At 39.5% G+C, this 19,002-nt stretch overlaps 1 protein-coding gene across 1 annotated transcript in view; it reads right to left on the bottom strand.

Moving 5' to 3' along the window:
• ak9 (adenylate kinase 9) overlaps nucleotides 1–19,002 on the bottom strand; it is a 166,282-nt gene that overhangs the window by 131,871 nt on the left and 15,409 nt on the right. The window contains exons 6-9 of the mRNA XM_048596817.1: nucleotides 18,652–18,764; nucleotides 6,735–6,911; nucleotides 1,985–2,107; nucleotides 1,759–1,833 (exon numbers count right to left, since the gene is read on the bottom strand). Of these exons, the coding sequence (XP_048452774.1) occupies nucleotides 1,759–1,833; nucleotides 1,985–2,107; nucleotides 6,735–6,911; nucleotides 18,652–18,764 (488 nt within the window). The remainder of the gene's footprint in view (nucleotides 1–1,758; nucleotides 1,834–1,984; nucleotides 2,108–6,734; nucleotides 6,912–18,651; nucleotides 18,765–19,002) is intronic.

Below are 19,002 nucleotides of genomic sequence, written 5' to 3'. Positions count from 1 at the left end.
TCCTCATCCAAGTCATTTATAAAGATCACAAAGAGCAGAGGTCTCAGAACTGATCCCTGCGGAACACCACTGGTCACCAAGCTCCAGGCTGAATACTTTCCATCTACTATCACCCTCTGTCTTCCATTGGACAGCCAGTTTTGTATCCAGACAGCCAAATTTCCCTGGATCCCATGCCTCCTTACTTTCTGAATGAGCCTACCATGGGAAACCTTATCAAGTGCCTTGCTAAAATCCATATACACCACATCCACTGCTCTACTTTCATCGATGTGTTTTGTCACATCCTCAAAGAATTCAATAAGGCTTGTGAGGCATGATCTGCCCCTCACAAAGCCATGCTGACTATTTCTAATCAAACTGTGCTTTTCCAAATAATCATAAATTTTGGCTCCACAAGGACTCTCTTACCTATACTATCTAGTGACTCTTACCGATACTAAATGGACAGCTGTACGGGTGGCATGCAAATTAGTGAGGACCAGGTCAAGTATGTTTTTCCCTCTTGTAAGTTCTCTCACCACCTGCCATAGACCGAGTCTAGCAGCTATGACTTGAAGGAACCAACCAGCTTAATCAGTAGTACTACTGCCAAGCCAATCTTGGTGATGGACATTGAAATCCCCCTCACCCAGAGTATATTCTGCATCATTGCCGCCCTCAATACTTCTTCCAAGTGTTGTTCAACGTGGGGGGAGCACTAATTCATCAGGTGAGGGGTGGTAATCAGCAGGATGTTTCCTTGCCCATGTCTAACCTCATTCCATGAGTCTTCATGGTGTCAGGAGTCACTGTTGAGGATTTCCAGGGTAACTCCATTCCAACTGTTTATAATTGTACAGGTATTTCTCCTATAACATGACAGTTGTGTTCTTGTGCAACCTCGCACTTTAGAAAATCGCGCTATAGAAAATTGGCATAGAAAATTGGGTTTTAGGGAAATCACTATACAAAATCGCTATACTGTACAGTAGAAAGTTCATATTATCTAAACAGTGTCCACCACTCATCAATCACGTTACAGCCAATTCACGTTAACGAATCACGCGTTATAGCAGAAATACCTGTACTGCCAACTCTGCTGGTTCTGTCCTGCCAATGGAATAGGACATATCCAGGGATGGTAATGGTGGTGTCTGGCACATTCTGTGTAAGGTCTGATTCTGTGTGTATGAATATGCCAGGCTGTTGCTTAACTAGTCTATGGGAGAGCTCTCCCAATTTTGGCACGAGAGCAGTCAGAAGGACTTTGCAGGCTTAGCTGTTTAAGCCTTTGTCTTTTGTGAGTGGCAAGTGGTCCATTCAGTTTCAATTCTTTGTTGAGACTTCATAATGATTGTTACAACAGAGGGCAGTTGAGAGTCAATCACATTGCTGTGAGTCTGGATTCACATGTAGGCCAGGCAAAGTGAGGTTGGTGGATTTCCCTGACTGAAGAACAATAGAGAACCAATTGATAGTGGTTTCGTGATCATCATTAGACTATTAATTCCTGAGAAGAATTCCACCACCTGCAGTGGTGGGATTCGAACCCTCGTCCATGCACTTTGAAATAGGGAAAACATTAAAGTAGTTTTACAATGTTGAAATTTGTCAATAAATGACTCTCAGGTATGTATTCCAATCGAGTGAAGTAGTTTCTCTACTGATGCACTTTAATCTTCTGACTTCACCACACTTCAAATAGTTGACATTGAATTGTTTCAATAAAGCTTAAAAACATGGCATTGTTAAAATGCTTGATCACAATTTTCTTACCACAAACAACTCATCTGGCTTGTTGTTTCCATCCAATTCTATCACATTTTGTCGATCATGATCAGCCATATAATCCTGTACAGATTAGATATATAAAAATGTATAGAGAAATACAATTATATTATAATAAGAATGTAAAAATATAAGAATACTGCAGGTGCTGCAAAAACATCTGTAGTCACAAAATATCAAGTTAAGTCTGAAAACCTATGAAATTATTCCTTACCTCTAAAAGCCTCAACATTTTGTCTTTGTATAGGGCGACTTGTTTTTCAATAATTGCGCGAAGATCATCGGGTCTCTTCACTAAACGTGCAATAAGGCCTGCATCAAGATCTAAACCTTCATCCTAATTGCAAACATTCAGAAAATATATTTCATTGATGCATTTAGCTTTGAAATGATCATTAATAAAATGTGGTTAAATCCTACAGACAACAATTGCTAAATAAAATCAGGGGAAAGGATTGTAACATTTAAAAAACTACAATATCATACAATAATATGGTAATATGTTTTATGTACAAATATACTTTTTTTTGTACTTAGTATGAGATATTAGCATGAGATCTCATGTAACTGTTCTTTCAGCAGGTGCTTGTTTCCCCCAAACATAAACAATTTCTAAAAAGTAAGACAAATTAGAAGGTAACAATAAATACCACCAGGCTACAATGTTCTACAAGCTGACCTCAAATAATCATCTGGCATTTGTACCCTATTTTCAATGCTGTGTTTAGGAAAATATAAATTTTGCTCCCAACAAGAATAAAAACTAACCCTCAGATGCAGGTAGGCGAAAGGGACAAAGGTAATTGTGTATAAGCGATAAATACAGCCTAGCTTGCTAGCCCCAGAAATAGTGGTCGGAGTCTTAAGGCAGTCCATGTGAGGGTCAGTCCTCATCAGGAAGCTGTCTTTTTCAGGTAGAAGATGGACCAGAAGAGATTGAAGAAATTGTAAAATCAATAGTAAGGGTGAAGGTAGGATTGCAGGTTAGCGATGGGAGTTGGTTGTTACTGGAAAATAAAAGGAAGGAACAGAACGTGTGAATGTCATATTATACCAAGGAACCATAAAGTATAGGGAAATTCGATAATAGAACAAACATTAAGACTTTGTATTTTAATGCACCAAACATGCAGAATAAGGTAAATGAACTGACGGCACAAATTGAGGTAATGATCTTATAACCATGACAGAAACATGGTTATAAGGAGATCAAAACTAGGAATTTAACAATCAGGGACATTTGACTTTTCAGAGACATAGGAGGGATGGAAAAGGTGGTGAGTAGCACTGTTAATAAGAGATGAAATAAAAACAGTTATGAGAGATGATCTAGGCTCAAACGATGTAGAGTCCATTTAGGCAGAGGTAAGAGAAAGAAGGCATTGGTAGGAGCAATATAGCCAATCGTGGGAAAGGCTATAAATCAACAAATAATCAGAGCATATAAAAATAATAGAGCCTCAATCATGGGTGACTGTATTCTTCATGTTGATTGGGTTAATCAAATTGGAAAGGGTCGCTGTGGCAATGAATTCACACATAACATCAAGGATAGCTTCCTTGCAGGTAATGGCTGCCTGCAAATTCCCCTCCAAGCCACCCACCATTCTGACTTGGAAAATATCATCGTTCCTTCACTGTTGCTGGGTCAAAATCCTGGAATTCCTTCCCTATAGGGTGACCTATACCTGGCCATGTAAGGTGACTTGTATCTGACCACACTAAACAGTCCATACCTGCTTACAAGATGGCAGACAGAAGCTAAACAAAACTAAGCAGCCTGTTCACACTGTGAAATATAATGGTACCTTTGAACAGAACTGCTAGGTCAGTAAAAGAACACTGCATGCTCCCATCCGAGACAGTTCTGATAAAAAGGATGCCTTAGGACAGATAAATGATGAATTCCAGCCTTATTAGTGAAAGGATGATTGTTGCAGTAAATCAATAACATCAAGTGCTAGATTAAGTCTCTGAGCAGCTGCAAGGACAACAGCTAAAGTTATTTCGTAGTAAATAGTTGCTTCTTTGAAGCTACCTGCGATATTAAATGGTTTCTAGTTAAAAATGCTTCAATCATAGTAGTTGGTTTCAATACATAACCAGAATATAATACAAGCATTTAAATAACATTTAAGCTTAGATGAAGGTTAACTAGTCTTAGGAGATACCTCCTCTTATGCCTTGAACAAGTTAGATTGCTCACAACTCAAATTACAAAATGCTAATAGTAGAAGAAGTTGTATAACATTACAATTTATAGTTAACTTTATAACAGTAATTAACCTTATAGAAATTAGTTTAAAATAACTGATTTTTTTAACATTATGCAATTGGGACAGTGGGAAATATTAGAGGAATTGCTGGATTTGATAAAATAATGTGCATGTAGTACAATGAATCATAGAATTCACATTGTCCTTAGAGATTGGAAGCCTGAGACAGATCCGAAGGAGTGTAGCCAGTAAACTTTTGAATTTTGAATGAATAGAATGCATAGAAAGATCCCAAGGCCTAGAGATTACAAACGCCATAAGACCATGGGAATCTGGGGTTGTCCACAGGAATGCCCATCGTTGATTAGGTGAACCACAGGATTGGGTTGTGGATTCAGAGAGCAGGAAAGTGACTATGCTGTATTTGATCACTGTCACAAAGTGTATAAAATGCTGTATTTTCACTGTAAAAAAATCAGTGTGCCATTGATCTCCCTTCTGATTTGGGGAAGATTTTTTGGCTGTCTCCCTGCATCAACCAGTTTCTGGTTCAATAAACATCTTCCATTTGCCTGAATCATGTCTGCCTCCTGCGTTTTTGCCCCTAGTCAGGGGGAGTATGCTCCTACACTCCATAAGGGCATTGTGGGTCAAACCACAGCAGGTAGACTGCAGTGATTCAAGAAGATAGCTCACCACCACCTTCTCAAGGGCAAGTAGGGGACAGGCAATAAATGCTGGCCAGCCAGCCATACCCACATCCCACAAATGAATAAAAAAATGTCATGGAAGCAACCAGCAAACAGACTATCTGTGTCTGGTAATGGGTAATGAGACAACTTTAATGAATGATTGAGTAAAACATCCCACAGAAAGTACTGATCATAAAATGATAGAGTTTAATATTCTGTTTGAGAGTGAAAAACCTGGGTTGGAAACAACTGTGTTTAACTTAAATAAAGGGAATTATAATGAAATGAGGATTGAGTTAACTAAAATGAACTGGGCAGATAGATTAACAGGAATGACAGTAAACAAGCATGTAGCAGACATTTATGAAGGTAATTCATGACTCTCAGCAAAAGTAATTCCATAAGGAAGAAAGATTCTAAGAAAGGGATAAACCAACCATAGCTAACCAAGTAAGTTATTGAGGGTATTAAGTTGAAAGAAAAAGCATATAAAGGTGCCAAAGTCAGTCTGGGATAAATTCAGTATCCAGCAAAGGAGGACTAAAAAAAAATTAAAGACAGAAAATAAATCCTGAGTGCAAACTAGTGAGGAATATAAAAACCACCAAAAGAGCTTCTTTAAATATATAAAAGGAAGAGCAAGGTCAGAGTGAACATAGGCCCCTTAGAAAATGAATCTGGGAAATGGCAGTGGAGTTAAACAGACCTTTTGAATCAGTCTTCAGGGTGGAAGATACTTTGAAAATTCTATTAATATTAAAGAATACATGGGAGGAATTAAGTACCGTAACAATCCCTAAAGAAATAGTATTAGACAAACTAATGGAGCTTAAGGCAGGTAAGTCCCCTGGCCATGAAATCTTGCATCCTAGGTTCCCAAAAGACGCAGCTACAGAGATAGTGGATGCATTGGTAGTAATTTTCCAAAAATCTATGGACTCTGGAGAAGCAACAGAGGACTGGAAAAGTACTAATACGACACCCCTTTCAAACAGGGAGTGAACAATAAGAGAGTAACGGTAGGCTGATTAGTTTAATATCTTCGTTGGAAAAATATTAGAATCCAGTATTAAGAAAGGTAATAGCAGAACATTGACAAAATCTAAATCTAATCAAGCAAAGTTAGCATGGACTCTATGACTCCATAACACAAAGTGACTTGAGGGTATTTATGCATGAAACACAGAAAGCTAGCAGGTAATCAAGGCGGTTGGAGGACAAGAATAGGGAAGTCTTACTGCGTCTGTACAAAGTAGTGGTGAGACTTTGGTCTCCTTATCTACGGAAACAGAGAAGGTTCATTTGAATGATCCCTGGTTTGGAAGGACTGTCTTCTGAGCAAAGGCTAAATAGGCTGGGACTCTACTCACTGGAATCAGAAGAATGAGGGGTGATATCGTTGAAACATAAAGGATTCTTAACGGGCTAGGCTGGGTAAATGCACTGTTTCCCTTCATGGGAAAGTTTAGAACCAGATGCCATTGTCTCAATACAAGGGGACACCAATTTAAGACTGAAATTGGGGGAATTTCTTTTCTCAAGAGGATTGTCAGTCCTTGGAATGCCTTGCCACAGAGACCTGTGGGGACAGTGTCCTTGCATATCTTTAAGGCTGAGATAGATTGATTCTTGATCAGTAGGAGAATCAAGGGTTATAGGGAAAGGACAGAAAAGCGGTCATGAGGAATATCGGGTATGCCATAATTCCACTGAATGGCGGAGTAGGTTTGAAGGACCAAACAGCCTCTCCCTGTTCCAATTTCTTATGGTCTTATAGTATTAAGCTCTTGGTGTTGTTAAGAGGTTATTTAAATTCAAGGAAATCATCTTGCAAACATAACTGCAACCTCACAATTAGTTTCTTTTAAGCAGTTAGATATGTCATTTCTGCAATCCAGCATAGCCTGCTGAAAGCCACACTTACTGGAACTGTGGATTGGAGAATTTGAGTTACATCTCATTTAGATGTTCCTACCAGGAACACAAAATCCCAACTTCAATTTTCAAATTATTATTGTAATAATGCAGGAATTGAGACAGGAAATTAAACGCTTACCTCTTCAACCTCCTCAACTACTTCCTCCTCTTCTTCAGTCTCTTCTTCTTCAGGTTCTGCTTTGGCTTTATCTTTGTCTCCTTTGTCTGGGTTCCATTGTTCTTGCTGGTATATTTTCCCAGTGAGAGGATCTTGACGTTGTCCAGACACACGTTCACACAAGTCATAATCAGGACACTATTAATAGATATAAAAGAAATATCTTGAGATCATTTCCTTGCACAATACCACCGACCTGAAACATCAGCTTTCCTGCTCTTCTGATGCTGCCTGGCCTGCTGTGTTCCTCCAACTCCACACTGTGTTATCTCTGACTCCAGCATCGGCAGTTCTTACTATCTCTCATTGTTTAACCTTCCTGAGTTTTATGCTATTTGATCATGGTTCAAATATTCAAATTCACTTTTTTTCGCATAGGTATGACCATAGAAATTATTATTACTGAAATTTAATGATAACATAATTCATTTCCATATTTAATTCTTCATGCATTGTGTTAATTATATTTAGGATTTTTCTTCGAACAATAATGATTTCCACATTCTAGAAATCGCAGAAGCCTTTAGGTCATAACATTTGTACTGCAAGTTATAGAAATACAAATGGACAATGAAGTAATTAGGTCACGGGGCATCTGGGACCCAATGAATATCGGGTCTAATGGTCTATCTCCTTAACCAATGAAACTTAACCAATTAAATTTAAGGATTGAGAAACAAACAAAACAAATGACAGAGATAATAAGGGGTAGAGCTGGATGGACACAGCAGGCCAAGCAGCATCAGAGGAGCAGGAAAGCTGACGTTTTGGGTCTGGACCCATCTTCAGAAATTTCTGAAGAAGGGTCCAGACCCGAAACGTCAGCTTTCCTGTTCCTCTGATGCTGTTTCGCCTGCTGTGTTCATCCAGCTCTACATTTTGTTATCTCAGATTCTCCAGCATCTGCAGTTCCTGCTATCTCTAAAAAGTTGAGGCTTCGGTACTGACCTTAGTGGCACACGACTCATTACATTCTTGCCAACCTGAACATGACCACTTATGCCCACTGTTTCCTGATAGCTAGACAATTTTCTACCTATGCCAATATGTTACTTCCCACATCACAACCTCTTATTTTCTGCAATGATTTATTTAACACCTTCTGGAAATCAAAGTACAATACATCCACTGTCCCACTTTATCCACACTGTGTGTTAATTTCTCAAAGAATCCAAGTAATTGGTTAAACATAACTTCTCTTTCAGAAAGCCATGTTGATTCTTCCTGATTACCTTAAATGTTTCCAAAGTGCCCTGCAATATCGTCTTTATTAATAGATTCTGACACCATTGAAATGAGAGATTTTAAGCTAACTGATCTGTAATTTTCTGCTTTCTGTCTCCCTCCCTTTTTGAGTAAAGGAGTTATATTTGTCAATATCTAATCAAATGGAACATTCTCCAAATCCAGGGAATTTTGGAAAACTAAAAACAACATATCAACAATCTCACTAACCAGGATATTTTAAAACTTTAGGATGAAGTCCATCAAGCCTGGGGATTTGGCAGCTCACAACTCCAACAGTTTGCTCAGTACCATTTCCCTGGTGGTTGTAATTTTCTTGAGCACCGCACCCCGCACCTTCCATTTCCTGATTTCCAACCAATTTCTGGGTGTTACTTGCATTCTGTACATTAAAGGCCAAGGCAAAAACCTGTTCAATTAGTCTGTGTCCCCTTATTATCCATTATTAACTCCTGAGACATGCTTTCTATAGGATCCACGTTCAATGTGTTAATTCTTTTCTTTTTAAATATTTATACAAACTCTGCTTGTATCTGCTTTCATATTTCAAGCTAGATTTCTCGAATTCTAATTTCCCATCTTATTAATATTTTCATAATTCTTTGCATTTTTTAAGTATTCTGACTAATCTTCTGAACTGCCAGCCATCTGGGTGTAATTATTTGTTTTTCTTCATGTTTGATACTTCTTTGATTTTTTCATTTATGCATAGATGGTGGGTCCTCCCTTTGAATTTTTTTCTTCCTTGCTGCAATGTATTTAGCCTGCGTTTTCTGAAATATCACCTTCAAAGGCTGTCCTACTTCTCTCCTGATTTATCCTTAAACCAATGTACCAGTTCAATTTAGCTAGCTCTGGTTTCATGCAATCACAACTGCTATTACTAAAGCTTAAAATACCAGCTCTGGACACAGTCTTGTTTCCTATAAATTGAAAATAAAATTTAATCATATTATGATTACTGCTTCCTACAGGTGCCTTCACTATAAAATAATTCATGCCTTACTGACAATATCCCAGACAACACCATTACCGTCCTGGGCATATTCTGTTTCACCAACAGGGCAGACCCAGCAGAAGTGGCGACACTGTGGTATACAGTGGGTGAGAGTCGCCCTGGGACATTGACTCTTGATCCTATGATATTTTAAGGCATTAGGCTGAAAGTGGGCAAGGAAACATCCTGCTGATGGCCATGTGCCATGCACCTACCCTCTTCCCCAACTGATGAATCAGTACTTTTCTATGTTGATCACCAGCTGGAGGAAGGACTAAGAGTGGCAAGGGCACAGAATGGCAAGAATAGCAATGAAGGGGAGAACAAGTTTATACTACATTACATGATAATGCTGACTGGTTGTCAAGTAAACTCAGATTGGTAGAGGTGTTGCCATCAAGAATGCAACAGTTGATGTCAGTCATCCTGGAATGACTCTTGTAGCGAAGCAGGACCAATAAAATTTTAAACAAAAAACATAAATTGCTGGAAAAGCTCTGCAGGTCTGGCAGCATCTGCAGAGAGAAATCGGAATTAACATTTTGGGTTGAGAGATCCTTCCTTAGAACTGATGATAGCTAGGAAAATGTCAGTTTATATGCAGAAGATAGGGTGGGGGGAGGGGATAAGAAGTAAACGATAGGTGTGGATAGAGCCCGAAGAGAGGGAAGAACAGTTGGACAGACAAAGGACTGGATAACGATCTGGTTAGGAGGGCAAACAGCTATTAATGGGGACTGTTAGTGGCTAACAATGGGTTGTATGTAATAGCAGTGACAACAAGTCTGATGTGTGGGTGTTGTGGTAAGGACATGGGAGAGCTCAAGCCCTAAAGTTATTGAAATCAATATTAAGCCCAAAAGGCTGCAGGGTCCTCAAGTGGTAAATGAGGTGCTGTTTTTCGAGTTTACACTGAGCTTCGTTGGAACACTGCAGCAAGCCTGAGACAGAGATGTTGACCAGGTAACAGGGCGGTGTGTTAATGTGGCAGACAACTGGAAGGTCAGGGTCTTTTTTGTAGACAGTACAATTTTAGATTGACTCTTTCAAACTCAGACTATAATTGAGAGTGACTTCGGTCTTGCAATTAAAACTAAAATCAAACCCTAAATTTTATAAGACAATGGATAACTTCTGGTAGTGCTGCAACAGAAGCTGTGACACCAGCCATCGTATGGTGTGTTACAGTTGAATTTACAATCATATTATTGCTGCTACATGACCACAAGCTGAAAAAAAGATGGGTCCTAACCTCTGTGGAAAGTCTAGTGCAAAGTTGGTACTTGTCTCTTATGTTCCATGTCATTGATTGTAGGCTTTCTGTCAGATCTACCCATATATGAAGCATTTTGTTATACACAGCATCAGTCATCAATTGTAGCCTGGTCCATCAAAGTGTTCATGCAAATTTCTTCAGTAGAACCCATGTGTGACTTTGTCCAACATGCTCTATCCTTTCCCCCATGGATGCAGATCATGGGATATGTATCCAATGACATGCAAATTCCTCTCTTTAAGTAATGTTCTAAACTAGGCACAAAAACAAGTTTCTGGAAAAGTTCAGCAGGTCTGGCAGCATCTGTGAAGAAAAGATCAGAGTTAATGTTTTGGGTCCGGTACCGTTAACTGTTCTGAGGAAGGGTCATCAGAGCTGAAATGTTAACTCTGATCTTTTCTCCATAGATACTGCCAGACCTGCAGAGCTTTTCCAGCAACTCCTGTTTTTGTTCCTGATTTACAGCATCCACAGTTCTTTCAGTTTTTATTTAGCTCTAACTAGGCACTCTGTCAGTATCTGACCCGGGGGCTGTGTGCATAACGGTGAATGGCACTGTCTTTTTCTCATTGTTACTGTCCTCTTGTTCTTCCACTACCACCTGGCCAGTTTGCAGTTATGCAATACAATACAGGAACAGGCCCTTCAGCCCACCAAGCCTATGCCAATTCCTAATCCTATTTAGACCTGCTACTTATTGCCCACATTCAGTTCCTATCCCTCTATTTGCCTCCGGTTCATGTGTCTATCAAGATACGCCTTAAATATTTCTAATGAGCCTGCTAAGATCAACTCCATTGGCAGTGCATTCATCAGCCTCTGTGTGAAAAATTTTCCCCGCCTTCCCGCACCCCCCCCACCCTGAATCTGGGCCATCTTGTACTTTGACCTTTCGATCCTGGGAAAAAGCCTCTTACCATCCACCCGATATATGCCTCTCCTAATTCTGTAGACCTCTATCAGAGTAGTCCTCAGCCGCCGTCTTTCAGGTGAAAACAATTCAAGTTTATCCAACCTCTCCTCATAACTAAAACCCTTCAGACCAGGCAACATCCTGTTAAACCTACCTGCATCCTCTCCAAAGCATCCACATCCTTCTGGTAGTGTGGCAACCATAACTGCATGCAATATTCCGAACGTGGCCTCACTGAAGTTTTATATAGCTGTACTATGACTTGCCAACTCTTACATTCGATGCCCTGACCAATGAAGGCAACTGTGCTGTATGCAGTATTGATCACCTCATCCACCTGTGTTGCCACTTTCAGGGATCTGTGGACCTGTACGTTCAGATCCCTCTGTATGTCAATGCTCCTAAGGGTTCTGCCGTTTACTGTCTAATTCGTACCTGAATTTGATCTTCCAAAATGTATCACCTTGCAGTTGTCCGGATTAAACTCCATCTGTCATCTCTCTGCCTAAATTTGCAATCTATCTATATCATGCCATAGCCTTTGACAATCCTCCTCACAATCTGCAACACTGCTAATTTTGTGTCATCCATAAACTTACTAATTAGACCACCTACATTTCCCTCCAGATCTTTTACATATATTACAAACAACAAAGTCCCAGCACCAATCCCTGCAGAGCACCACTAGTTACTGATCTCCATTCCGAAAAACACCCTTCCATCGTTACTGTCTGTCTTCTATGACCAAGCCAGTACTGTAGCCATCTAGCTAGCACACCCGAGATCCCATGAGACTCTACCTTTTGTACCAGCCTGTCGTGAGATACCTTATCAAATGCCTTACTAAAGACTATGTAGATAACATCCACTGGCCTTCCCTCATCAATCATCCTTGTCACCTCCTCAAAAAACTCAATCAGGTTGGTGAGACATGACCTTCCCCACACAAACCCATGCTGCCTATCACTAACATGTCCATTCATTTCCAAACATGAATAAATCATCTCTCGGTATCTTCTCCAAAAGCTTCCCCACCACTGATATCAAGCTCATTGGCTTGTAATTACCTGGATTATCTCTGTTTCCCTTCTTAAACAAAGGAACAACATTGGCAATTCTCCAGTCACTGGAACCTTGCCTGAGGCCAAACAGGATGCAAAGGTACCTGTTAAGGCCTCAACTATTTCCGCCCTTGCTGCCCACAGTATCCTGGGATAGATCCCATCTGGCCCTGATGACCTGTCCACCTTAATGCATTTCAAGACATGCAACACTTCCTCCTTCATCATATTGACCTGTCCGAGAGTATTCACACACCTTTCCCTCAACCTCTCTCACATCCCTCTCTTTGACGAATACACATGGAAAGTACTCATTAAGGATCTCACCTACTTTCTCTGACTCCATACATAACCTCCCTCCTTTATCCTTGATTGGGCCTACTCTTTCCTACACTCTTGCTCCTAATATATTTATAAAATGCCTTGCAGTTCTCTTGAACCCTGCTGGCTAGGAACATTTCATGGCCCCTTTTAGGATTCCTGACTCCCCATTTGAGCTCCTTCCTACTCTCTCTATATTCTTCAAGAACTTTGTCTGTTTTTGGTTACCTTAACATTAGGTATGCTTCCTTTCTTTGACTAAGCTGATATTTTGCCCCTGTTATCCAAGGTTCCCGAATCCTGCCATTCCTGTCTTTCATTTTCATGGGAACATGCCTGTCCTGTACTCTAATCAACCAGCCTTTAAAAGATTCCCACTTGTCAGATGTGGATTTACCCTCAAATAGCTGCTCCCAAACCACATTCTCCAATTCTTGCCTAATTCAGTTATAGTTGGCCTTCCCCTAATTTAACACCTTTATCTGAGGTCCATTCTTGCCCTTATTCATAAGTATCTGAAAGTTACAGAATTATGGTCACTCTTCCCAAAATGCTCTGCCACCAAAACTTTGATCACCTGGCTGGGCTTGCCGTTATATTCATTTCCAAGTATTAAAGTTTTATCCTTCTGGGGTTTTCTGTCAATTGGCCCCATCCCTCATCATAGCGACTCCAACAATGGCAAGTATCACCTTCTATATGGCTTTAAGGGACTTGGAGCTTTCACCCCCACCCAGTGGACGGCAGTTGTACAGCATCTTGTCCTGAAAACAAGGGAAGGGTATCAATGAATGCGGTGTAATCTGTTTGGGTGATGTGGCTGTCATGGTTGAATAGTTGGCAGTGTGCACAAGCTGTGAGATGTAGGTGCGAGGCTTGCAGCAGTGCTAATTATTTGAGGGTAAAGTAAAACAATGAATATTAGGTATTAGTTCTGATTGATAGAGGTGTTTGGTAAGTAATTGATGGAGGTGTGGTGCATTGAGAAGTGTCTGAAGTTAAATGGTGTCAATCACTTTTATGTTCTATTAAAAAAAGGTCCAATGGCATTAAACTTACTCGTTAGTCATAATCTAAATAGTTATGTAAAGAGTTGGAGGAGATTGCAGTTATAGAAAATGGTCAAGAGTGACAAGGTTATTAAGAAATTTGAACATAAGGCTGAGAATTTTAAAATAGAGTCATTGATTGCATCACAGAAGAAGGCCCTTCAGCACAAGGTCTGTACCCCAGTTAAAATCAAGCACTTAATTACTCTAATCCCATTTTCCAGCACTTGACCCAGAGCCTTGTACGCCTTGGCATCATAAATGCACATCTAAATAATTCTTAAAAGTTACGAAGGTTTCTGCCTCTACCACCAATAGTGAGGCAGTGAGTTTCAGATTCTCATTACCCTCCGAGTGGAAAAAAAATCCTCACATCCCCTCTAAACTGCAGCCCTTACCTTAAATCTTAAAGCCCCTGGTCATAGATCCCTCTGCGTTGGGGAGAAATTACCTCCTATGTACACTATCTACATCCCTTTTAATTTTATACATCTCAATCATATCCTATCTCAATCGCCTCTGCTCCAAGGAGAACAACCCCAGTCTATCCAATCTCTCCATAACTAAAACTCTCTAGCCCAGATAACGTTCTGGTGAGTTTCCTCTGTACCTGCTCCAGTACAATCACACCCCTCCTATAATGTGGATTCCAGAACTGCATACAACACTATCTGCAGCAATTTTTTTAATAGTTCCAGTATTATCTCCCTTCTCCTGACTAACCAAACAACTAATAAACTATAATTAAGTCTTATAAGACACTGGCTAGTTCTTTACACTTCCATTTCAAATTTTCATTAAAAAATTCTCTCAAAAAAGATTTTAAACCCATGCTAATGGGTTATCACATGTCTGGTTTGCCTGAACCACTTTACTGCAATAAATCCAGATTGCACCAGCTATTATATAAACTCAAATCTCATTTAAGAATACTTAAAACATTAAAAATGAATGGAATACACATTTTCTTCTAAATCAAAAAGAAAGCAATTCAATAGGCCCAGTAGCATTGTTCTGTACCGTGATTTTAGACAGAAGAATTATGAACTAATATTTTTATTAACATCATTAATAATGTACTAATTCCAGCATTGGAAACAGAAGTTATTAACTGCATAAAGTTAGTAAAACAATTTTTGTTGTAAAAAGCTTGGAAGCATAATTTTCTGCATTAAACAACAACAAACAGCTTGGAAGCATAATTTTCTGCATTAAGCAACAATCTTAGCACATATCAAGTATGAACTTTCAATCTCTTTGGTGATAATACCTGGAGGTGCAAGAGGAAAGTAATCACTAATTTTTATGCCCTTCTGTAGAACACCATTTCTGGCCAATATGGTTGGCTCTCTTTTTTTTAAAATTCTTTTCCGGGACACAGGTGCCATTGGCTGGGTCAGCACTCATTGTCCATCTCTAGTTGCCCAGAGGGTAGTTAAGAGTCAATCACATTACTGTGGGTCTGGACTCACAAGTAGGCTATACAGAATAAGAACAGCAGTTTCCTTCCCTGATGGATATTAGTAAACCAGATGGGTTTTTCCAGCCATCACTAGACTCTTAATTCTAGATTTTTTTTATTAAATTCAAATTCCACCATCTGCCATAGTGGGATTCAAGTTCAGATCACCAGAACATTACCTGGCTCTCTGGATTAATAGTCTAGCTATAATGCCACTAGGCCCTCATCACCCCTTGAACCGTAGACCTGTTCACAGGTGCTTTAAAAAGGCTCCCAATTTTTGCTGTAAAACTGTTACTTTCCTAGCAGCATTTAATTGGAGGAGTTGAACTAAAAACAGATAAATACTAGAAATACTCAACAGATTAGGCAACATTTGAAGAGAGAGAAATAGAGTTAACATTACTTTAAGATCATTCTGGGGCCTGAACACCTTCTTCCACACCCCACATCCCAGGCCCAAGTCCATAAGACCATAAGATACAGCAGCTAAATTAGGCATTCAGCCCATCTAGTCTGCTCCACCATTTGATCACTGTTGATAGGTTTCACAATCCTATTCTCCTACCTTCTCCCCCTAATATTTGATCCCCTTACGAATCAAGAACCCATCATTCTCTGTCTTGAATACACTCAATGACTGGGCTTCCATAGCCTTCTGTGGAAATGAGTTTCACAGTCACCACTGTCTGGCTGAAGAAATTTCCCCTCATTTCAGTTCGAAAGTGTCGTTCCTTCATTCTGAGGCTGTACCCGCAGGTCCCAGTCTCTCCTACTAATGGTAACGTCTTCTCCATGTCCATTCTATTCAGGCCATTCAGAATTCTGTAAGTTTTAATCAGGTCCCCCCCCCATCCTTCTAAACTCCATCAAGTACAGACCCAGAGTCCATAACCGCTCCTCCTATGACAAGTCCTTCGCCCCTGGGATCTATCTTGTACATCTCCTCTGGACCCCCTCCAACACCAACACATCCTTCCTTAGATATGGGGCCCAAAACTGCTCACAATATTCCAAATGTGATCTGACCACATTATACAACCTCGGCAGTAGATCTCTGCTCTTGTATTCTAGTCCTCTTGAAATAATGCTTACATTGCATTTGCCTTCCTAACTGACAACTGAATCTGCATGTTAACTTTAAGAGAATCCTGAAGTAAGACTCCAAAGTCCCTTTGTGCTTCAGATTTCCAAATTCTTTCCCCATTTACAAAATAGTTTGTGCCTCTATCCTTCCTACCACACTTTCACACATTACATTCCATCTGAGATAACAAGGTGTAGAGCTGGATGAACACAGCAGGCCAAGCAGCATCAGAGGAGCAGGAAAGCTGACGTTTCGGGCCTAGACCCTTCTTCAGAAAATTTCTGAATTCTGAAAATTTCAGATTTTCTGAAGGGTCTAGGCCCGAAATGTCAGCTTTCCTGGTCCTCTAATGCTGCTTGGCCTGCTGTGCTCATCCAGCTCTACACCTTGTTATCTCAGATTCTCCAGCATCTGCAGTTCCTACTATCTCTGAAACATTCCATCTGACGTTATGTCCAGATCGTTAATGTACAATGTGCTTTCAGCTTAGCCAATTCATTTTCATCAACAATGGTCCCTATTATCACCTTTTCTGTCTCCTTAGTTAACATTATCCATCCCTTTGTCTGTCTTTCTCTCCCTCTGGGCTCTGTCTCTACCTATCGTTAACTCTTTTGCAACCCCCACCCCAAACCCCTGTCTTCAGCATATTCCTAGCTACTATATAGTTTTGAAGGAAAGAAACTAGACCTGAAATGTTAAATCTGCTTTCTCTCCACAGATGCTGCCAGACCTGCTAGTTTCTCCAACAATATCTTTTTTTGTTTAAGTTCGAATTAAATTTGGTTGAATTCAGGGACTAGGAACTAATGTGGATCAACAAACACAAACACATAATGGATGGATGGGCCAATGCAAATCAAGATATGAGCAGCAAACGAGGATGAAAAATATAGGAACAGTAACTAGGAGCAGGTGTAGGCCATTTGGACCATTAAGCCTGATCTTCCATTCAATATGATTATGGCTGCTCCTCTACCTCAATGCCATATTTCTGCTTTCTCCCTATACCTCTTAATGCTTCTAAAATCTAAAAAAAAAACTACCAAATATAATGACATAATTATCATTTTATCGTGTTATGATGATTGACACCATCTAAAATATTAATTTCTAATTTTCATTCATATTTAGGCTGGACATGTATCTTAAACTTCTTTTCAAAAAAATTTTAAACTGTTTTCAAAGCAAAGGGCACTTATTACAACAGCTAAAATGTGAATTTTCAAAGAACACAAGCTGCTTGATGACAATGCCAAGTCTACAAATCTTTCAGAAAAAATGTTTATGGACCCAGTTTATGGCTTCAAAATATACTGGGACTAAGAAATATTTAGTGAGACACTTCCACAGACACAACAGAAGATCCCTCTCTCTCTGTTTCTGAAGTTTCCACGATTTGAAGGTTAAAAATCCATCAGATGATGTTTTGGCTGCAAGGTGAGAGCTTTTAAAGCGACAACAATGGATGAACACCGCTGTCTCCAAGGAACATACAAAGATATAAATTAGGAGGTAGAATAGATCATTTCACCCTTCAAGCTTGGTCTGCCATTCAACAAGTCAATGGCGGATCTAATTGTGGTCTTAACTCCACATTCCCGCCTACACTTCAGCAATCAATTAGCCATGGCTGCTCAGTGAGAATCAACAACTACTATGTAAATTGATCATTCAGCTGTAAATAAGATTTTAGATAATCTGTGAAAAGTCCTTTTTCCAGGCTATACATTTCACTTCACCAAGCTTCAAGATTTGATACGCTGCAGAATTCTAACATTTTTGAATACCGGGAGGTTGTTTGCATGTTTTTTTTTCTTGCATTAGTAGGTAGTTAGATATATTTGTACATTTTAAACATTTTGTTAACAATTTCTGCTTTTTTGCTGGAGTGAATTTTAGAAGAAAAACTATTAAATTATTTTTTTTGATTCATTCATGGGATGAGTGTGTCACTGGATAGACCAGCATTTATTGCCCATCCCTAATTGCCCAGAGGGTTAAGAGTCAACCACATGTAGGCCAGACCAGGTAAGGACGGCAGTTTCCTTCCCTAAAGGACATTAGTGTACCGGACAGGTTTTTCTGATAATCGGTAGTGGATTCATTGTCATCATTAGACTCTTAATTATAATTGTTTTTAAAATTGAATTAACATTCCACTATCTCCAGTGCCAGGATTCGAATCCGGGTCCCCAAATCATTACTCGGGTCTCTGGATTCGCAGTCCACTAGACTGTCACCTCCCCACTTTATTAACATACAGAAACCAGAAAACTTATTTCTTACACCCATTATACACAGTGAAGTGTTAAATTAGCAATATCTTTTAAATGCAACCTCTATTGTCATAAGGTCAGGGTTGGAGTGCAGACAGCAGTTTGTTCACCCGTCTTGATTTGGTCATGACAAATGTAATGATTACTTTGCTCAATAGATTAAATTAATAAAATAGGAGTTGTTTTACCTTGATATTAATGATAAAGTCAGGCTTTAGCTCCAAACTTTTTATGAGTTGTATTTGTTCTGGGATCTTCAAGTAGTCCTCGGATAGGCAAGGAAATTCACATAAAACATAACCTAAAAAGAGAAGTATTGTTAATTAGCATTTAATAACATAAGAAATAGGAGCAGGAGAAGGCAATACAGCTGCTCAAGCTGATTCACTATTTAATACAAGCATGGCTGATTATCTGAATCGATTCCGCATTTCTGTTTGCTCCCTATAATCCTTGGAAGATAGTCTATTTATCCTACCTCTGAATATACTGAATGACAGAGAAATCTGTCCTGGTCCACCCACATTGACGTGATGGTC

This window comes from Rhincodon typus, chromosome 5, assembly GCF_021869965.1.
Source record: "Rhincodon typus isolate 14 chromosome 5, sRhiTyp1.1, whole genome shotgun sequence".
Lineage (NCBI taxonomy): Eukaryota > Metazoa > Chordata > Chondrichthyes > Orectolobiformes > Rhincodontidae > Rhincodon > Rhincodon typus.
Note: the sequence above shows the minus strand (reverse complement) of the source record. Positions and strands in the feature narration are given on the sequence as shown.